This window comes from Mercenaria mercenaria, chromosome 9 (assembly GCF_021730395.1).
Source record: "Mercenaria mercenaria strain notata chromosome 9, MADL_Memer_1, whole genome shotgun sequence".
Classification (NCBI taxonomy): Eukaryota; Metazoa; Mollusca; class Bivalvia; order Venerida; family Veneridae; genus Mercenaria; species Mercenaria mercenaria.
In genome coordinates this window covers 37937094-37960661 of record NC_069369.1, presented here as the reverse complement: position 1 = coordinate 37960661, position 23568 = coordinate 37937094, and the positions used below count along the sequence as shown (strand labels likewise).

Here is a 23568-nt window from a genome sequence, read left to right as displayed (position 1 = left end):
TCACGTTTTTAATGCATTTCCAAAAATTGTTCGGATTTGTACGACTTTCAATAAGTTTGTTTCGACGTTCACGCTGTTTTGCTAATTGCTTTGCTCTACATAGATTTTTGAACACATTTCTGGCATTGAGGTATTCTCTTAGGTCATTTGGATAATCTGTTTTTCTAAACTTCCGCAATTTAGAGTATTTTTTGTACTTGGCATTAGCACAGTCATTATCCCACCAATCAGGATGGGTGTGATCGCTGTCAGTTTGACGTATATTACGTTTTCTTGTTTTCATACACTCGCCTGCTTTTTGATACAAATAAACAAATTCACTTTGGCTTTCTATAATATTGTCGTCTGTGACGCTGTTTTCAAATGTATCAAAAATATTTCTAAATTGAATTAAAAATGCATCTTTCAAGGTTTCACGCCATTTGCACGGTGAGTAATCGAACAAGTCTGAATGCTCGATATTTTCAACTGTTCGTTCAACGTTTATGACCCCAAGTTGTAGTACACAAATTACTGGAAAATGATCAGAAAGGTCAAAATCGCCGATATAAAAATCTTTTATATTTTCAAAAACACTTGTCAATGCTAGTATATAGTCAACTACACTTTTCCCATTGTTTGCAGTGCAAGTAAAGTCTGAGCAGTCTCTGTATCTTCCATTTAGCACATGTATGTCTTTTGTGCAACATAGTTCTATTAATGATAGGCCAAATTTATTGTATTCAGTATCACAGCTTTTCCTAGGTAAGCAAAATGAATCACCTGGGTAGTCAACATTATCGTGAAATATATAGTCAAGATTGTCTTCTATGATGTAGTCATCAAAGTCTTTGATACGTGAATTCAAATCTCCTGCTAAAATGAAAGAAACATCACCGAGATCAGATTCGACAAGGGACAGTTTATAATATCATTCAAAATTTCAATTCCTTTTGTACATATAGGATAGACAACGAGTGCCGTTGTCTAGGGATATATACAACGAGCAAAGCGAGTTGTATATATCCCGTAGACAACGGCACGAGTTGTCTATCCGACCACGTGACATAAAAACTGCAATTATTGAAACCTCTCCCACGCATTCTATAGAAATCAGGATTAACGTGTTTTTATAAGAGTGATATCATCTTTGTACCGTAGCGCTTATTTGTCAGTAGGGCATATGAAAGAATGCAGGTTTTTTGTATCAATTCAGTTTTACTCAAATACCGGAGTGGAACCTCCCTAATCCGAACCCCTCTAATCCAAAAACCTCTCTAAACTGAACGAATTATTTGGTCCCATTTTTTCTTATTCATTCTCTATTGTAAAAATACCCTTGTAATCCGAAACCTCTCTACTCCGAAAACCAAACAAACTTTTGTGATTTTTATATCTAATTGCATTAAAATCTACCCTTCTAATCCGGACCTTATCAATGTATCTGATGTAAATCTTGCTCACTTTTGACATTTTTCAGTCCGTTTACAATTTTAACTATTTAAAAAGGTGTCAACAGCAATAGCAATAGGCCCCAACACAGGTTATCAAAAGTCATGTCAGATTTTTGCTTTGTATATCCATGCAATAAGTGTGAAAGAAGCAAGTACACATAGTTTGTTTGAACAGAAATTTGTAAGAATACACATACCTGCAATAAGTACTGCTAATGTAATAGATCCTTATAATATTAACATGTACCTTCCTCAAAAAATTCTGTGCAATTTGTTCATTTAAAGCAGCAAATTTATTCACTGAAAGTGGTACTAAATCAGATCATTACAACTGGACAAGTAAAATAATCTCCTAAAGCTACTTATAAGTGGTGAAAAAAAATGTTTACAAGTACATGATATTGAGAAGTTGAGTCAACATGAAATCTACATTACACTAAAGCAATCTACATGTTGCTTATAATTTGATTATTTTTATTAGTCTGAAAAAAAGAATAAATAAATTTACACATCATGTGTCACAAATAGCATAACTTTTCGTTCTAAAATAGAAACCTTTCTAATCCGAAAACCCTTCTAATCCGAACTTTTTTTCTGGTCCGAGCATGTTCGGATTAGACAGGTTCCACTGTACTAAGATTTAACATTCATTAACACTTTGAGTCATTTGCAATCACAAACGCTAAACAGTTAAATATGGATTTCTCAAAAATACTCAAAACTGGACTGCATGCTGAACAATTAGTTTTTTTGAGGAGTTTGCATGTTGGCGAAACACGATGACAGATACGTTGATTCAAGAAGATAACCAGGTTCCGAAACTACAAAAAAGAAGGCTGACAGCAAATCGGAGGTAAACATGTTGGATAAAAAATATTGTTGTTTGAAGTAATCTGGTATTTTAAATTCTATTAGAAATCACTTTTCAACAATCGGTGTAAAGTGACAAAATAATTATGGTTATATTCATTTTTGTTCTTATTTAAACAGGAACCAGTGCCGGTGTTTATTTATCTATCTATTTATTTATTTAGTTAGTCAGTAGCTAGCTAGCTATTTAGTTAGTTAGTTAGTTTTAGTTTTTATTTATTTACTTTGTTTATCAGGATATAGTTAGTGTGTAGATGCTCGTAGGACTACGAACACCTTTTACTATATTGTGCCCTTCTTGTAAGAATGATGTAGTTGTTTTTCTTTCTAACTGGACCAAGTTGTTCAAAACTTTAACGGGCTGTAATTTAGTTTAGTTTAGTTCTGTTTAGTTTATACTCATTTGTTTTAGTTTGATTGTGATAAAAGCTTTAAGCTTATTGTAACCACTCTCGAGTCCGTTATCTATGAAAACTAGTACTGGGGTCATATGAGAAGTCACGGTCGTGACCCCAATGATGCTCGAACCCACAACCACTGCATTAAGCTGTTAAACTAACCACCTGTTAAATTTCTATTCAAGATACTAGTCTTGGTGGGTGGGAAACACTAGTATGATGTTTTAATGTTACTGTAAAGATGATTTAGTGTTTATAATCCTTAACAAGTACATTTGATTTTCTAAGTTTTCTTAACTGTCGAAATCTACAGATAAAGTTAATCGACCGTTAACTCAATCGCCTGTTAAAGTTTCGATCAACTGGTTCCAGTTGTTTGCAAATGTAAGGATCGTGCTGACATGTCTATTTTTTTAAAGTGAACATAAAAAGTTACAACTGTTGGAAACGTTTCAATTACGTTTTTACCCACTGGCAGTTGGTTCCACACTACAAATATGTAGCTTATTGTAATTCAATTTTATTGATATCCAATAACATGGGGTCATTTTTACGATATTAATATTTAGACGTTGTCAACTGAATTTACCTCCAAGTCAGTCTTATTTTTTTATCCCATTGATAACTGGTGAGAATATTGCAAGGTTATTTAACTCCGGCATCAGCCTGTATTGTTAGATGGTAAATTGACATGATATTCACGTGTTTTTTTGCCCAAGTTTCCCCCGATATATATACAACGCTACTGTTGTATATGAAATATAGACGGGTACAAGTCTGCTTTGCGATTGGCTATTTACGGATTATCGTGGTCTAATAAATTTTATACCACCCTTTTCAAGATAAACAGTTAAAAAGTGCATTACATACATTAGAAACACAACCAATCAGGGGGAAAAATTATCTTTTACCTGTACGGAGTTATAAGACTAGAGGGATAAAGTAAAAAAAGGCCAGAAGAACAGAGAGAAATGTTGAATAAATACATGTTCAGCTAACTTACCCTAGCTTTTTTTTATTAAGCAGATTATTTCTATAATGTGCCTTGAGTACAGCACCAATAAAACACTTCCTGGTCCTCTAAGGCTGAAGAAGACTTAAACTGAATGCATGTAATTGTGAAAAGGTGTGTTTCTAAGATTCCCATTTGGAATCACTAGTATAAGCATTCAAATATTAATGTTTAAAAAGGGCATGGAGATGAGCAAAATCATCAAGGTACATTGTATTCAGGGTTTTCAGCGATCCAAACATAGAAGATATTTAGGATCAAACAAAGTACTGTTATGGTAATAACTCCAATAAAATAAGGGAGTTACGACAGTACTGCTTCAACCCTAGATACAAGAAAAACAGAAGGGGACCACAATACTAGTATATTGCTTGAGCCGTCAGTGCTCTAGTAAGCAGTGTTTCACTGTAAGTTGTCAGGGTTCAGTTTTTTTTGTAGGGATTAACATCATACCAACACAATAAATTATAGGTCAAAACTGCGATTTTCCAGCTTATCATGGTAAAGAAGATCCCAGCGTGCCCCGCTGAGCATTATTTCAGACACAAATGGGCACCTGGGTAGAACCACCTTAACAAACCTTCTGAATTGCTCCTTCACATGTAAAAATTCCCACCTTAAAAGAACTTTCAAACCCATATATAACAATCAAATTCGATGAATTGGTATCCCCCGCCGAAAGGGTTTGTGGTGAGGAATGGCAAAAAGATATACCGGCAAAAAGTTAAGGATGTTAATAAGAAGCAAATAATTTCATTAGTCAAAATCAATTTAACAGAAAACAAATGTTTAATTAAAGAGTACACAATAAATGTATGATACTTTGATCCAGACTAAAGAATTTATTTTGAATGGGATATGCTTACTGTAATAAGCTTAGCTTTTAAAATTAAATGCAGTTAATTGAAATGTGAGCTTGAAGTTTAACTGGAATGAAATATTGTCTTTGAGTGGTTTGGCACCAGGTGTTGCTGTTTTACATGTACATTTGAACTTAAAAGATCAGATGTCCTTAAGAGAACACAGATAAGATATCTTGAACATGGCTGAGGGCAAGGTTTGTGCAGTCACAACTTAACATGTTGAAGGTTTGAACATTTAAACATAAAAAAAAGGAATGGAAATATATATATCTATATATAGATATATGTATATATTTATTTTTTTAGGGGGTGGGGGTGCAGGGGAACGGGAGAGGAAACAAAATTTCACATGCTGATTATAAATATTGATTGAAAATTAAAAATGAAAAAAAAAAAAAAGGTAAAAGGGTGAAGTTGGAGTGGGGGGGGGGGGGGGGGGGGCAGAGGATGCATGATCAGTGGTGGGCATGACTGTGTGGAGAAGTGAGGTGGGGGAATAGTACAACTTGGAAGGTTTGAAAAAAATCTAAAACTAGAAAATGCTTTTTTAAAAAAGCGCATGTCTCCCCCAATGCAAAGTCCTATAGGCAAGAAGTTAATAGGGGTCAGGAGCGAAAGTCAAAGAGACACTGATGGTTGGCTGCAATAGGGATCATCTACTTGGCATGTCCAGTCATCCCGCTAAATTTCAACACTCTTGGCCTAGTGGTTCTCAAGTCACTGTTCAGGCTCCTGTGACCTTGACCTTTGATCAAGTGACCTCAAAATAAGTAGGGGTCATCTACTCTGCATGTCCAATCATCCTATTAAGTTTCAACATTGTAGGTCAAGTGGTTCTCAAGTTATTTCCAAAAAAATGATTTTACATGAACAGGCCACTGTGACCTTGACCTTTAATAGACTGACCCCAAAATCAATAGGGGTCATCTACTCTGCATGTTCAATCATCCTATGAAGTTTCAACATTCTGGGTCAAGTGGTTCTCAAGTTATTGATATGAACTGGTTATCAATGTTCAGGCCTCTGTGACCTTGACCTTTAACGGAGTGACCCCAAAAACATTAGGGGTCATTTACTCTGCATGAACAATCATCCTATGAAGTTTCAACATTCTGGGTCAAGAGGTTCTCAAGTTATTGATTGGAAATGGTTTTCCATGTTCAGGCCCCTGTGGCCTTGACCTTTAACAGAGTCACCCTAAAATCGTTAGGGGTCATCTACTCTGCATGACCAATCATCCTATGAAGTTTCATCATTCTGGGTCAAGTGGTTCTCAAGTTACTGACCGGAAATGGTTTTCAATGTTCAGGCCCCTGTGACCTTGACCTTTCACAGAGTGACCCCAAAATTGTTAGGGGTCATCTACTCTGCATGAGCAATCATCCTATTAAGTTTCAACATTCTGGGTCAAGTGGTTCTCAAGTTACTGACCGGAAATGGTTTTCAATGTTCAGGCCCCTGTGACCTTGACCTTTCACAGAGTGACCCCAAAATTGTTAGGGGTATCTACTTTGCATGTACAATCATCCTATGAAGTTTCAACATTCTGGGTTAAGTGGTTCTCTAGTTATTGATCGGAAATGATTTTCCATGTTCAGGCCCCTGTGACCTTGACCTTTGATGGAGTGACCCCAAAATCAATAGGGGTCATCTACTCTTCATTATCAATCATCCTATGAAGTTTCAACATTCTGGGTCAAGTGGTTCTCTAGTTATTGATCGGAAATGGTTTTCAATGTTCAGGCCCCTGTGACCTTGACCTTTGACGGAGTGACCCCAAAATCAATAGGGGTCATCTACTCTTCATGACCAATCATCTTATGAAGTTTCAACATTCTGGGTCAAGTGGTTCTCTAGTTATTGATCGGAAATGGTTTTCAATGTTCAGGCCCCTGTGACCTTGACCTTTGACGGAGTGACCCCAAAATCAACAGGGTCATCTATTCTTCATGGCCAATCATCCTATGAAGTTTCAACATTCTGGGTCAAGTGGTTCTCTAGTTATTGATCGGAAATGGTTTTCAATGTTCAGGCCCCTGTGACCTTGACCTTTGACGGAGTGACCCCAAAATCAATAGGGGTCGTCTACTACAGCAGCCCTACAACCCTATGAAGTTTGAAGGTTCTAGGTCAAATGGTTCTCCAGTTATTGCTCGGAAATGAAGTGTGACGTACGGACGGACGGACAGACGGACGGACAGGGCAAAACAATATGTCTCCTGGGGGAGACATAATAAATGAAAAAAAAAAAAATTTGGGAGGGGGGGGGGAGGGGGGTTGGGAGGGGGAGGGGGTGTGACCAAGGCAAGTGGGTGACCAGGTGTGGGTGCACAACTTCACATTGTTTATAATAAATGTTCACAGAAAAGAATGAAAGAAATTTAATGAAATTCTGCCAAATGGTAAGTTTGTTATGTACAAATATGTGGATTTTTAGACAATTAAAGGGCAATAACTCTGAAGTTACAAAAAGAAATCCGTACAAAATTGTCTGTGCACAACCACATTATAGTGCTCTAAATTCTGTTAAAGTTTCATAGTTCTAGGTCAAATATATCAAAAGTTATGATGCAGAAATTGGCATATCTATAGATCTATAGTACCCTATATAGTTAACACTAGAAACTTCTAAGGGCCATAACCCTGGTGTTACTTGGGCAATCTGTCTGAAACTTGATGGGCCCCATAACCTCATAGTGGTGAACATATATATGAAGTTTGTTTGAAAAAAATCTAAAATAAGAAATGAATTTTTTTGGTTTTTTTGTTTTGGGGGGTGGGGGATGTCGGGGGATGGGGGGGAGGTGTGTGATCAAGGTAAGGGGGCGACCAGGTGTGGGTACACAACTTCACATGTTTACAATAAATGTTCATGGAAAAGAATGAAAGAAATTTAATGAAATTCTACAAAATGGTAAGTTTGTTATGTACAAATATGTGGATTTTTATACAATTAAAGGGCAATAACTCTTAATTTACAAATAAATCCAAAAGAAATTGTGTGTACACAACCACATTATGGTGATCTAAATTCTGTTTAAGTTTCATAGTTCTAGGTCAAATATATCAAAAGTTATGATGCAGAAATTGCCATATTTATAGTACCCTATATAGTTAACACTAGAAACTTCTAACGGCCATAACTCTGGTGTTACTTGGGCAATCTGACTGAAACTTGACGGGCCGCAAGAACTCATTGTGGTGGACATGTATATGAAGTTTTAAATAAATATTCCCAACCATTTCCTAGATATGGCTCCGGACGGACGGACGGAAAGACGGAAGGAAGGACGGACGGACGGACAACGCCAAAACTATATCCCTCCGACTTTCGTCGGGGGATAATAAATCAGAGGCAAGTAGGTTATAATATTTACAAGCTCCTATTCATGCAAAATGTAGATGAAATTTAAAATTCCAAGTTAAGATTTTATAAATTTACATTTTTTAGCTAGTGAAACCAAATGATCTGCATTTTTAATTGGTGATTTCTACCACTGATCAATCTTTGACAAACAACACTTGTTGCAGTGAATTCTGTCATTTTTCAGTCAATAAGGGAAATTTACATTTGATATTATGCCTCACAATCATGCCTATTCAACCATTGAAAATATCAGGACTTTCTCGCTCGTCATTTTGGGTGTGCCCCCACGCAACACCAGCGGAGTTAGAAAATGCCCTAGGAACTTGTCTAAATTTGGAAAAATTGAAATGTAACATTATATATCTTTTGCTGGGTAATATTTAAAATAAATGCTCAACATTATATTAAATCTGTTAACTAAATACACATATTAACTAAAACTATTTAAAACAGCAAAAACCAAAAATTGGAATAAAACAGAATGATGTTTTCCTTTTGGACTGCCTCTCTTTATGTAGTGCCTCTCTTTACTGACTGGGAAAAAGCCTTGAGTAGTGCAAAAATACTGATAATGTTTACTACATGAACTGTTTTTTTTTCTTTTTGAAATGTGTAATTACAACCATTAAAGATAGTGGAAATATAAGCTAACATGGAATTTTGGGTTGAGCTGAACTTAGAAGACTCGGAGAGTTAGACAATTCTAAAAATGCAAGTAATCTAGTTTTTCATTTAGCAAGAAGATAAAATCACTACTTGCAAAATATGCAAGTAGAAAATCTAGAAAATTCCAACCTGATTATTACCTTCATGAATGAATTTGACAAAAAAGAAACCAGACTTTTCTACTCAAAATATCCGGAGAACCTTATATCCACTGGCACTAAAACCGCAAATCTAGCTTTCAGTGGCCTATTTTTGAAAAAAAAAATGCCTTATTTTTCAATCAAAGAAATGGTGCCTTCTTATTTATTACATCTCTACTAGGGGTGACTATTGAGGCCAATTTTGACTATTGCAATACTATTGATATTGCTGAAAAACTATTGCGATACTATTCTATTGCAGGTTACTATTGCGATACTGTTGCAATAGTTATCGGCCACCATATTTTATACAGTAAAGCTACCAACTGGCATTGTTACACAGTGTAAGACACGGCACTGTTTATAATTGCTGATAACACACACTGAGATGTTTGTATAACTGAAATGGATAGAAATAAATCTAACATTAAATATTTTTATCATTTTTTATTTCTTGCCTTCCTTGGCTTTGAAACAATAAGTAAAACAATAAACCTATGCAAGGTATACTCAAACCAATCGGCCATTTTGTTGCGAATGTCAACATGTTTAATAACCCAAAGCATTGCAAAAGACGAAAAATGTCGGATCGGACTAAGGTGTACCAGCACTAAATGAAGGGCCCTACCGAACAGTTTGCTGTATCATACAAGTAGCCTACTTTCTCCTTGTCCATAGCACATTTTCTCATTTAAGATAAACAGGTTATTTAAATATATTTAATCAAAGTTTCTAATAAACTAAATTTATTAATTATCTCCCAGACTTCCCAGTCCTTTATGGTAATTTAATTCCGTGAGGGTAATTATTGTAATGGAGATGTAAACATTTTCCGAGGCGCAAATGAAAGCTGGCTGTTTCTTGGTTTATAAATTATAAATTATTTCTGTATTTACTTAAATTTCAAAACTATCGAAACTATCAATTGTTGAAGGAACTATCGGCGATTGTTATTGGATTGTGACTTTTCTATCGATGCATATACTATCGGGACACTCAGTATCGCAATGCATCGATATTTCGATGTATCGTTACACCCCTAATCTCTACCCTCTGTTCTTATTAATATAAGAACAGAGGATAGAGACGTTATAAATAAGAAGGCACCATATTACTTTTATACTTTTTAATAAATTGAAAAATAAGGCATACTCGAAGCTAAACTTGCAGTTCTGGTGCCAGTGCTTACATCAAAGAAGTATTCATGCCTTTTTATACAAATGCCAACTTCTTTAGCTAAAACAAGATTTATTTGCTATTTCATTTCAGTAAAACAGTCTATGTAGCTCAGAATTTCAAACTGATGTTATGTTTATACGCGACAATCCGGTTTCTATACATTAACCGACTTCTAGTATACTTTTCGCCTTTCTCCGTTTTAGTTCTTTAAAACACCTGAAAACATAAAATTCTTAAACACAGTTCAGGTATAAATATATTTGTCATGGAGTGACAATCAAGCCACGTCTTTTAAATTTCATTTTTATACATGAAAACGTTTTGAAATTTACCTTTCGCAAGAGCAGGTAAAAATTTGACATTTGTCATGCATTGGTAGTTTAACGGTAACCGTTCTATGCTAAATATCAGTTGCCGTTCCTATTCCGCTACTGATTATAACATATGAAAATTCAAATGTGTGGTTTCAGTCATTATTAAATTGTTTGTAGCTTTTTACTTTCTCACACAAAAAAAGCTTAATAGTTCTCCTTTATTCTGTATAAAGTTGACATATTTCTAATAGCTGCAGCACACATCAGGACCCATTTTAAATGCATGTAACACATTTTCGTGAAGAATATGAGTCAACGGTTCTAAATAAAAAAAATCAAAAGAAAAGTGAGGGTCATGTTTGATGCAAGAAAAATGTTTTCAGTCAAACAGGCAAACTGCAAAATCAGCTAAATAATTTGACCACAAATTGTAGTTGTGGTGTCTAATCTAAGTTTCCATGACATATTCTGTCATATTATTATTCCATTAAGAAAATGCTACTTACATGTCAAGCATAGATCTGTCATGTGATTTCAGCAAAAAAAATACAAAGAAAATAAGGAAAATAGCTCTACAGAGCAAGAAAAAAACACAAGAAAACAAGAAAAGAAAAGAAATAGAAAAAACCTGAGGACCCTTTGAATCCGCCTTTGTGCGCGTAACATTTTGTTTCGCGCCATTTTCCTATTGACTGTCTTTATACCTATACTCTCTAGCTTAAACAACACGTAAAATACAGCTATTTATAACCTTAACCAAGAGTGGACATTATTTTATGTTTTTTGAAACTAAATACAAGGCACACACATAAATGTTCTCCTTATTTCAGGCCATGATTTATTGGGGGGGGGGGGGGGGGGGGCGGGTATGAATATGTTAGCAAGTCTGACAGTGAGTCGAAATGTCTGAGGCCACACCTGAGTTTTTCATCTTTTCATATGTTTTTTCATACAGTTAGTATAAAATTACAAAATGCAGATGATTGTAACAAAATATCTTTGGTTTCGGATATTACTGATATAGTACACCCAAAGCCCGATAAATGTGAGATGTTAAGAATCGTCCGAAAGAAAACCCCAATTATCTTTCCTTACATCCTCCATGGCACAGAACTAAAACAAATGACTCAGCAAAATATATCGGTATGACGTTCCCTAAAGATCTAATTGGACACAATATAGACAATGTATTTTGGGGTTTTTTTGCTGTTACGTTGTATATATTGTGTCCACTTTGATTTTTAAGAGTCAGACAAGCAACGTATAAAACCTTTGTAAGAGTAGACTCTCTAGTATGAATATAGCTCCATTGCCTGACACTCCTGGCATAGACACCATACCTACAAACTTCAGTGTGTCTGGAGGCCGATGCTAGGTGTGTCTGTATTAACTATGATCTTACTAGGAGTGTAACCCAAATGCTGCAAAAGCTTCAGTGTAAATCTGTCCGGACCTACACAATGTAATATTCTATATTCCTTTTATATAAGATCCAGTATGATTATGTATTTGTTGACAACAATCACCTGATACTAACAAGGAACCTACATTTTCTGATACCCCTAAATGCTGTCATGCAGGCGAAAGTCACTTTATGAAGCTCAGTATCCCCATATCTTTATCTTTCTTTTTGCTTATTGTATACTGTTTTATCAATTTTTAAAGCACTTTTGCTTGTAACCATTATGAACTAAGATAGGGTTTTTTGCAGACTAGCGATTGCCAATCATTATTGATGGTACAATGTAGACATTAGAAAATCGAAACCTTTTGATTTTGAACCATTCTTTGTAGATAAGATCTGACTGCATCTCTTAAGCGTTAAATCCCAATGGTCTATAGGCATACATACACTAAATAGGAAAATGGCGCGAAAAAAATGGCGGATTCAAATAGTCCTCAGTTATTTTGCTCTGTAAAGCTAGTTTCCTTATTTTCTTTGCAGTTTCTTTTGCTGAAATCACATGGCAGATCTATGCTTGACATGTAGGTAGCACTTTCATACTGAAATAACAAGATGACAGAATTTTTCATGGAAACTTAGATCATACACCACTACTACAATTTGGGGTCTCATTTTTAGCTGATTTTGCAGTTTGTGTGTTTGACTGAAACTATTCTTTTTTTTTTTTGCATCAAACATGACCCCATCTTTTCTTTTGATCTTTATTCAGCACTGACAATATTCTTCAAGAAAATGTAAGTTGCAGAATTTTAAAATGGGTCCTGATGTTTGCTGCGGCCATTGGAAATATGTCAAATTTATATAGAATAATGAAGAACAACTATTTAGTGTGTTGTAACCTATAGCATATGCCTACAGACAGATCCAATTACGACCTTCTAATTTAGTTGTCCAACACTATTTTTCGATAGCAAATAAATCCAAACCTAGTTTTCAGATCGTTTAATCGACTTATAAACTTGCGTTTCGGAAATAACATGAAGCCTGAAAATAATTGTTACTGTACAAAGATACTACTCTTATATATGTCAAAGGTGATTACACGAACTATTTTTTTGTGGAAACACTCTACTTTGTTTTGTGAAAGCACGGTATTAATTACTAATGCGTGTCTTGATTCAGGAAGTACGGTTAAAAATGCGTGTTGTCACGCTAAAAAGTGAATGATTTTACAAATTGGTATTTTTCTGAGAAACGACGTCTTTATTCTAGTGGATTTGGTGTCAAAATAAAACACATACACTTCGCTTAAAAGAAAATATTACCATTTTTGAATACAGTATATACAAGAAAAAAAAACAGTTGACATTGTAATTCGCCTTTCGATAAAAATACAACTGGTGATTTTTATTTAGAATCCATTAATCCAGAAAATACCACATTTGTGTAGTCATGTCGATTTAATTTTGATAGAGACTAACCATGAATCTGATAAAAGGACTGGTGTATTTTATCATATTTTCATTTTTCAGTCAAAAACTTTTAATTCTGTAAAACTCTATCTGTAGAATGCCCGGCTGTGTTATAATTCGGCAGTATGAGAGGTTAACCATTTTTGAACTGTGAAGGGAAGTATAATCTTCGCAAGGATTAGAAATGATTGTGAAATGTAAGTACTGTGACCAGTCTGCGTCAGAAAAAAAGGCACAGTGGTAATTTAATGTTCCTTTTGAAATTTTAGAGTCCGCTTTTGAACAATTAAAAAGTTTCTTCTAAATTCAAGTTTTTGTGAATAACGTCATATCGCGCGTGAAATCTCGTGGGAATGGCCAGAAGACACTTTGGAGTCACTCTTTCCTCCCCATTTCCGCCTCTGAAAACTAGTTATCTTTCCTGACGGTCCGTCAAGAAAGTGCGATTGTGACCTACTGGATACAGGATGGAGCCTGTATTTTGATAATAAAATGTATTTCTATTTTAATCAGGAGTCAAATCACGTATTTCCTTATAAATTTCAAAAACGATTCTCATGAATTGTTTTAAAAGCATTATCTTTGCTAAATTACAAATGAAGTCGGAAGTGAAAATGAATTAACGCTATTCCCGTGCTTAAAAGTATGAGACAGATCTTATAAATGAAGTATTCCCACATCCCTTGTTTCAAATCTTATTACTGATGACCTGTCCCAAAAGAGATGTGGTCCGTTGACAACTTGAAAATCAAAGGAAATACCACTCTTTAGGGAGACATTTCGTTATGCCTGGATATCAAAGTCAGAACATCTTAACAGAGAAAATGTCGCTTACATTTTTTCAAAAGGAAGTTTAAATAATATTAATAACACACATTCCTGTTAAAACACATACAGTTTCTGATAAACGATTATCCATTCAATAAATATTAGGCGGTCGTTTGTGTACCCCGATTTCGCCTGGTACACCTATTTGCCCCGATTTGCATACGTTTCAGTCGGACTAGTTACGCAATTCGGTACACCTGCGGGATGGCACACTTCGGTGCATCGAACATGTGGTCGGGATAACCTGGTGTAGTATGAATCGAGCCAACATAATGGCTTTTTCTCCAATCGACGTACAAATATGATAGAACGTTAGTTTGTCTAAGAAGCCCAAATAGCGAATATATTCCACCGTTTAATGAAAAACGTTTTCAAATTCTGCATCGTTATGAAAATTCCATTAGGGAAAAATACAGTTAAATGATCTTTAAAGTTCTGTCAAACAAATTTATCTTTGCACCCCCCCCCCCCCCCCACACACACACGCACACACGTCCGAGCACCCCACACGTCCGAGCACCCGTATGCACCTTTCGAAAGCCCTTCATTGCAAAATGGCAAATATACCGTATAAGTTTTCCTAGCTAGCGTACAGGCTTTCAAAATATTTTCCCGCAAATTGGAAACAGGGAATATGGAATGAGTAACGTTCTAGACACTCTTGGCATTGCATTTTTTTTTTTTTTTGAAATTTTGAAATTGTGAGCTAAAATTGCCGAACATTGCCCCAACAATATATATTTGGCAAGGATTAAAAAATTATAGGAAAGTAGAATGGGTTCTATAATACGCTGGTGCCTTGAACAGGAAATTACGGCATGAAAGTCATGGTTTTTGATCATAACAGTATGCAACGGGTCTCTGTACAAGAAAGCGGACATTTTGCACAAAGGACATCGTTATTGCTTGAGCTTTAGTTTAAACTGTAGGTCTATGCAACTTGTGTTTTCTGAAGCGAAAATTAAACAACTGCAAATATTAGCTACAAAGACTGCCGTACAGCAATATTATAAAGTACAACGAACAGAATATGTCGGTCGTATTTCAGACCTATTAAATGAAAATTCTTATTGGATGTGCTATATCTGGGTTAAGAGTTATAAATAAACGTTGTCCGAAAAAAGTCATTATCTTAGACTGATAATAATCAAATAAAGACAAATTCAAAACTAAGACATTTATACATGTTTACGATGCGCTGGTTAGCAGTAGTTCTTGTTTGTCTCAATGTCGGCGCAACAGTTGGTAAGTAAAAATAGTTTTTATATTTTAATCTTATTAAGGATCTATGCGACCAACAGTCATAGGGCAATTTCGTAAATGAGGAAAACCGAAAGTGCCCTTTCATATTAAAAGGGATATTTGGTAGGGCAACTCGCCTCGCATGAAAATAGACTAGTTTCTTAGCGAGACTACGACTCAAAGTTGTAGGGGTCAAGTGATTGGAAGTCAGTCACATACATTTTGTAACACTCTTCCATGGAGGACACAGTGATTATATTTTTTTTTACTTTTGATTTATTTTGAATTTGCTGTACAATCATAAATTATGTGCTGCTTTATTGTTTGTTTGTTTTTTAATTAAACATGTGACTTTCCCTTTCCATGAAATATTTGATACAGTACTTTTTCTAAGACCTTCAAACTTCTTTTTTTTCTCCCAGGTATTTGAAGCTTATATATTACATGTTAGTGTGAGTTGTTTAAGTTTCTTGAAGCCATGTGAAGCCAATATTGTGTCAGTGATTGTCAGTTGCGGCCATCTTCCTTACTTTAACTTAAATAACGGTTTGTTTGATCAAGTCTCCTAATCAAAAAAATCGTAAGTTATTTAATAGTAAGAAGACCAAAGATGTTCGTCTTTCCTTTACAGACTAAACAACGATCGGGAAAAATCCAGGCTGCTGGATGAGTTTGTTAAACAAAATTAGTATGAGAGAACCAGTATTCTTGTTTAATAAAAACTTCACTTTATTCTCTTTTTAGTAGTATTTAAAGGGACATGCCTCTCCACGTTTTCTGTACTTTTAAAAACCCATATAAGTCATCAAAGATCTTCAGTTTGACAGCATTCATAAAACTGAATATTTTGCGGGTGTGATATAGAATGCAGATAGATTTTGTTTGCTATTTTACATCAATATTTTAATGCTTGACTGAGGCAGAAGTGTCTTTGATGAGAAGAGACTACATTGGGTATTTTAAAAATAAATACTGCATAGAAGTCACTAAATCACATTTTTCACTTTTATTTGAAACACTGGCTTGACTTCGATTGATGTTTGTGACATAAGTCTGGAGGCAAGCCCCTTAAACTTGGTTGCTCCACTAACTGTTCTTATGCACACAATATTTTAACCCAATTTCTCTACGTATACCTTATGCTTAGGTCAGTGCCCGGCATACTGGACTTTGTTTGGAGAAAGATGTATAAACATTACTTCAAAAGTCGGTTCCTGGGCGGAAGGCATGGTAAGCTTACCAGTTTCCTAAATATAAGTCATTTCAATAAAATTTTGTTAGTTTTATGCCATATGAATGCTGTCTCAAATTAAATACCATAAATTAAGTTAAATTGTATTGTCTTTCTTAACATGCGTATCCACTGAATACTAGTAAGCCGGCGATCCTTACTAAAGTATATACGGGAAATGTCGACATATCTGGCAAAAGGCATATTTACAAAACACGTGTTTACAGTATGCGAGAAGTTAACAATTATAAGACACTATTTTTATATTATCTGAGCATATTTATCATTATCAATTCAAAACTTACAAAGAATATTGCTAACAACTCTTCACTTTCACCTGGTCACGAAACAATGTATTACAAGTATTACTCAAAACTTAATTAATATACTAGTATCATAGCTATATCATATCATAGTATTAGTTTACTATTATATTTCAATAAAAGTAGGTAATTTCTTTAATGAATTTCTTGCCAGTGCCAATTTATTCACAAATGTCCAGTTATTAGTAAGATGCACTTGGCTAAAAATAACAAATGGATTTGGGCTTAAAGTTCTTGTCTTACTGTTTATCAAAGAAAATTGCCGCACCATGCAATATTTATATAAAAGAATCGTTGTTTTGCGAAACAATAAATAAACAATCGCGAAGTCTGGTTATTTAAGGTCATCATCATTATTTCTTGAATAAGAAAACATACTGCCATGATATATATTTACTTTCCATACATTCATATAATGGAAAAAAGTATGTTAATTACATGTAACAACAATCATCGTTTTATTATACTTCTCATTAAAAACCAAATACTTGAAAATGTTGTCAAAGCTCACGTTATGATAACTTGGCGGCCATCAGTCTCGCTAAAAAAAGCTTTCAATTCCCGAGCGCCCACTTCTTATTATGTATTTTTTCATCTTAACACAACACAATCGCATTGATTATTCCCTGGTGTGTTCTTTTTTCAAACAAGCAATTAAAAACAGAGATTGCTCATTGACTTTTAGATTCAACGCCAGAAATAGTAATCATGGAAAGAAAAAGACATAATGATTTTTATTTTTTTGCATTTCTAGAAATATTGTAAATCAATGGGTGGACAACTGATAAACATCGATACAGCCGACCTCCAAACATTTCTCTCCCCTATTGTCTCGACGACGGCCCAAGGTAATGTGGTATATCTTGCTAGTTGGTGGCGGGTTTACCCCCGCTACCAAAGTTAGAAGTGTATTTCTGACAATCACATAGACTCTTTATTTTATTCCAAATCACATCAAAAGGATGTTCATGTGCTACACAAAATACAGTCAAACTCGCTTTATACGAACTCATCCGGACCTAAGAAATATGTTCGTATCAAACGAAATTCGTTTTAATGAATGTATGACTCCCGGATAATTTGTGCGAGCAAGTTGAAAGTATATATGAAAGTAGTTAATAGTTTTAAACTGATTAAGTTAATTTATTCAGGTAACATTGAAATTACTCAACAAAAGTCATACTTAAACAGGTAAAACAAACATATTTAAACAGGTAAAACTGTATTAATTTAAATTTTAATGTGCAGTCGATGTCTAAGAGCGCCAAATTATATCCACCGCCAACATTGAAGCTTGTACTATATAACAATCATTCTAAGAGGGATAAAAGTTTGTATATTTTGTAAGACACAGCCTACCTGTATCGACACTAGAACGTCAATAATGTGTTTAAAAATATTTACACCTCTTTAAATCGTGACCTGTCAATTGATTAAATTGTTTTATATTGACATGATACACAAAGGACCGGGTGTTTGTTTGTGAATAAGTGTGAACTACTCTTTTTTCCAATTACCACGCGGCACAAGTTTGACCATGTTATTATTTGCAACAAATTTTATAACGGCCCCGACTTCTAAAATTAATTCGTATCAAAAAATGGAAAAGTATAATATTTAAGCTTATTGGTACTTCCAAAATGTGTTCGTATCTACCGATTATTCGTATGAAGCGAGTTCGCTATTACCGAAATAATTTGACAAAGAAAATAGAAGGACTCGGCCGGGGAATTCGGACTTTGTCCGTTTAATCCGAAAATTCGTATCAAGCGAGTTCGTATTAAGTGGACTCGACTGTAGTCCCATTCATGAACATTGCGGATGAATTATCAATGACCAAGCAGTTCTAATTCAACCTGTATCCATTCACACTGACCATTTAGATTATACAATTAACAATGATAAGGTATTCCAGCCCATGCTTACACCACTGATTTACAGCTGGCAATTTTGATAAGTTCATGTAAGGTCAGGCAGGGTTCATCTTAGATATGAGGCACATTTGTATTTATTTCTAATACATGTATATATATAGTTTGGCATTTGCTTTGTTACCAGTAGAGTGTAACCAATAGATCAGATATATTATTGACAACTCAATTTATAAGTGAGATATTAATAAAGGAAAGGTGGTGAATGCTTATATTTCACAGTGAAGTTTTGTTTCTGATTTAAATGCAAATTGCTTGTTCCCCGAAGAGGAATCATATAGTCGCCGCTTCGTCCGTCCGGCAGTTCTTGTCTGGAGTATTTCTCTAAAACCACTACTTGAAATTTAGCTAAACTTCATAGGAAGCCCCACTATCAAGAGGAGATGCGCGTATTGTCTTTGTGTTCCTGTCGATGATTTTTTTCACAGATCATAGTTTATTGTCATTTAATTATTCAACAGAAGTATACTTTAGTACAATTTTTTCCGGGGTATTCCTCAGCAACCACTGGCTTGAGTTTAGCCATACTTCATAGGATGGTTATTCATCAAGTGGAGATATGCATATTGTCTTCATAATGCGGTCGGATTATTTTTCACAGACTTATTGCCCTTTGATTTTTCAACAATACTATACTATAGTACAATTCTTGTACAGAGTATTTCTCAACAACCACTGGTTGGAATTCAGTAAAACTTCATAGGAAGCTTAACTATTCAGAGGAAATGTGTACGGTATATTGTCTTCGTGTTCTGGTCGGATGATTTTTCACCAAGTGATTGCCCTTTCATTTTTTAACATTAGTATGCTATGGAACAGCTCTTGTAGCAACCACTGGTTGGGATTTAGCCAAACTTCATAGGAAGCTTCACTATGAAGAGGAGTTGCGCATATTATCTTTGTGTTTCGGTTAGATGAGTTTTCACTATTGCGCTTTGAATATCAACCATTAGTATACTATAGTACAATTTCTTGTGCGGAATATTCCCCAGCAACCACTTTCTAGAATTCATTAAAACTTCATGAGAAGCTTAAATCACAAAAAGAGTGCGCATATTTTCTTTATGTTCTGGTCGGAACATTTTTCACTGAGTTACTGCCCTTTTGGTATTGAACATAGTATACTATAGTACAATTTCTTGTCCGGAGAATTCCCCAGCAACCACTGGCGGGAATTCATTGAAACGTCATAGGAAACTTCACTTCCAATAGGAGATGCGCATATTATCTCCATGTTTCGTTAAGATGATTTTCACTGAGTTATTGCCCTTTGATTATTCAACATTAGTAAACTATAGTGCCATCATCGTCAGAGAATTCAACTTTTGAATTAAATATTTCAAGGAGCATCCATCAATTTTACCGATATTTTCTTGTTTCATAAAGTTACATTTTATACAGTTGACATGACAATGTAAATTCAGATGCTCTCTGCTTTATCCTAGCTGTTAATGAAAGGCATTGAGGTACATAACAGTTTCCATTAAACAGAAAATAAATCTACCAAAACCCGCCGCCAGCTTTGATTTTTGCGTAAAGCGGTGACATGCTAATCTGCTTTTTGCATATGTTCAGTCAGTGGCATGGTCTGATAATCTTCTTGATGAAATACTTATAATACCTTCGGATACTTCCAGCAAGATCATTTAACATTTCAAATATAAAATGAGTAAAATATCTTATCATAATTATGTTTTAACCTTTACCCTGCTAAATTTCTAAATATGGACGGGTCTATCATTCAGTTTGGTCTGTACCATTTATTATTTGAATTTACTGACTGAACAGCGAACAGTGCAGACCATGATCAGCCTGCACGGACAGCTGGTCTTGGTCTACACTGGTTGCAAAGGCAAGATTACTTGCCGGCAGCAGGCTAAAAGCAATCGGCTTTAAATGAATGCTTTACTTTAACATGATGGTGGTAAATTACTGAGTCATATGTTGCACGTGCAAAATTAATTATGTAACCATATTAACATTGTATTTATTTTTTATCTGCAATTACTAACAAATGAACGTACCTTCCGAATTTTGAAAAATATCGTTTAATATGACGTAATTTTGAAGGTGTGTCTCTCTACAATACAAAATATGACATAATTACATCCCACCATTTTGCATCTCTAAGAACTGCCCAGGGCTGCTGTTATAAATGTTCGTATTTCCGTAAAAAATGATAATTAGAAATAATACAACATCCTTTTTAAAAAAAACGTGACGATACACAAATATGACAATTTAGATTTTGGAGCCGATTATGTATTTGGAAATTTTGACGTCATTGACCCGTTATCACATGATTAAATCTTTCGTACACAGGCCGAATAGTTATTACGATGTGTTGAGGTCATTAAAGCCAGTTGGTCCCAGGAACATATGGTCGTTAGGACAAGTTTGACTATATATGAGTATAATCATGTCTATATGGTTTACAGCAAAGAACATAACACTTCACACGCGTAACGAATACAAGTACCATTATCTTCATGACCTTGGAGTCGACGTTACCAAAACATCGTCAGTCACCTTTGCAGTGAAGGTAATGAATGCTTTCCAGTTATTACATCAAAATCTTTTGTGAATCATAGACGTAGAGTTTTATTGCAAATCTACCGAAAGCTTATATTATGGTCGATAAATGTTTTGTTGCTACCTTGATATATTTCGCTTGCTATATAAATATCATATGGCAGCGTGTGTGACATTGATATTGTCAACCCGAGGGTAGAATGTTACCTGAGGCGAAAGCCTCGTAATATAGTACGTAATACAGTCAATCATCTTAATTAAATAAAGACACATCTCTTAGATTATTTTTGTTTTACTCTTTCATTTTCTGTCATAGGCCTGCAACGATGCCCACATAGCTTTGTCAAAGACCAAAGGACTGGATAGCAGCGACACGTACGAGATCGTGATTGGTGGTTGGTCAGATTCGGAATCGGTCATCCGTGACTGTAAACAATGTGCACACATGGACGAGGTCCATCATAAGTACGGATTTTAGTCTGAATAAAGTAAAAAAAAAAAATGTAGGTATAGAGGCATGACGGGAAATTAAAGTCTTCAGTAGAAGATATACACCATTTTTCAAGCAGATCTCACACTGTGCACCCCTACATACATTTTGAAGCACTCCTTTTTGTCGCCTTGTCTTCAAATGCAACCTACATCTTATATAACTTATTATCAATTTAAACGACTAGAATTTATGTAAGAACTGATATTAATTGTAACTTTATTACTGAATGGCTTGAAATCCAGTCTAAAATTCTAGCTCCTGATTGGTTGTTCTTGAAAACATTTTTGAAATTGACCAATGATACTGCAGCATTTCTTAGAATGGTCTCCAAATTTGTTTATATAACGTTGGAGCCTTATTTCGCACTGGTTTTAGTTCTTACCTGATTTCATACCATTACAGTACACTGCTATAATGTAGGAATATATAATACACTATTGTATATATACTTGCTACATAGAATTAACCAAACAAGTTCCTACAAAATGCCGAAATCTAGAATAATCCAATTGATCTTTGAAACTTTTCGACCATCAATCTTCCATTTTCGTAGATCTCATCCATTGAGCTGTAGCCAGCCACATCCTTTCTGGGTCAGCTGGGACAATAATTACATTCGGGTCGGTAAGGGCAATACCGTTGGAGAACAACAGTTTATGGTCTGGAATGATACAGATCCACATCCGGTCAACTATGTTGCCGTATCAACAGGATTTGGATCTACAGGAGACTGGACATTCTTTCGTGGTCAGGATTAAAAATATAATTTTGCACGTTCGTTAGTGATCTTAATTAATGTTCTACCGCCATTAAATGCCATCGAAAAAGAAACGTTAATATATACTTATACATGCGTTTAACAATTTTTATTGAAAATATTTAGTTTTAAAGTCATTCAGTTAGTCTGAAGATATTTCAGTTGGTGATTCTAATTGCAGAATACAAATGTTTTGCAGTTATTTCTCGTACATGTTTGAACATTTATACTGGTTTTCCATCTAAACTTTGGTAAGCAAACTGAAATTAAGGCATTTCAATTATCAGTCGCTATAACTGCAAGTTATATTTATTTGTTCTACTGATTTCAAATCATTAATATTGATCATTAGAGAGGAACTGGAGGACGTTTGTTTTTTTTAAGACAAAATGGCTCTCTTTCCGTTTTGTTAACGCCTTGTGTATAAATAGAATCGTCTACTTATTAGTATTTAACATTTGCTAACGTAGTAAACATTGCAGACACATACATGCCTGGGAAATTCTGGGTAGGAGCCACTGACTTGGTCACAGAAAATGAATGGATTTGGCTCCCAGCTCAATCGCCAATCTCCGAATACACGAACTGGTTACCAGGGCAACCGGACAATGCAAATGGGAACCAACACTGCCTGGTTCTTGACGCAAACAGCGGCATGAAATGGCGAGATGATAACTGTGAAGATGATAGGAACTTTATCTGCGAGAAACAAATAGATGACACGTCTGGCATTATTGGATGATCGCGTTAAACTGACAATAAAGGTTATATACCAATAAAAGAAATTGCTCTTAGTTTCACATAACAAATCAGTCACTTCAGCATCATTTTTATATAGTTCAGATATAGACCTATTTTTCACAGGACATCCATATATTTTCTTCAAAAAGAGAAAGAAAAGAAAAGGAGTGTTGAATAGTATGCAATGAAATGTAAGTCCGACAGTTTAAGTCAGCTGCCGTATTTCAGAAAGCGATCACCAGAATAAAACCCCTAAAAATGCGAATATAACCATGAAAGGTGTCTTATTTTATGTAAAATACATTTCACGAGTGAAATAATGCCCCTTTGGTCCCCGTTTAAGGCGCAAATGCGTTACAAATTGGGAAAAG

General features: G+C 35.0%; 1 protein-coding gene across 1 annotated transcript; it reads left to right on the top strand.

Annotated features, from left to right (window-relative positions):
- The first annotated feature begins 15046 nt into the window (after positions 1-15046).
- On the top strand, positions 15047-23250 carry LOC123547911 (uncharacterized). Its single transcript, XM_045335160.2, has 7 exons — positions 15047-15192; positions 16337-16419; positions 17498-17591; positions 21113-21216; positions 21523-21671; positions 22253-22446; positions 22939-23250. Exons 1-7 carry the CDS (start codon positions 15132-15134, stop codon positions 23196-23198), a joined length of 945 nt encoding a protein of 314 aa, XP_045191095.1. The 5' UTR covers positions 15047-15131; the 3' UTR covers positions 23199-23250.
- Positions 23251-23568: the final 318 nt, after the last annotated feature.

Bases quoted from the DNA above. Each gene is read 5' to 3' on its own strand.
- LOC123547911 (XM_045335160.2), top strand. From the start codon at position 15,132: ATGTTTACGATGCGCTGGTTAGCAGTAGTTCTTGTTTGTCTCAATGTC. The intron at 15,193-16,336 runs GTAAGTAAAAAT...CCTTATGCTTAG, and splicing joins CAATGTCGGCGCAACAGTTG to GTCAGTGCCCGGCATACTGG. The intron at 21,672-22,252 runs GTACGGATTTTA...CCATTTTCGTAG, and splicing joins ATGGACGAGGTCCATCATAA to ATCTCATCCATTGAGCTGTA.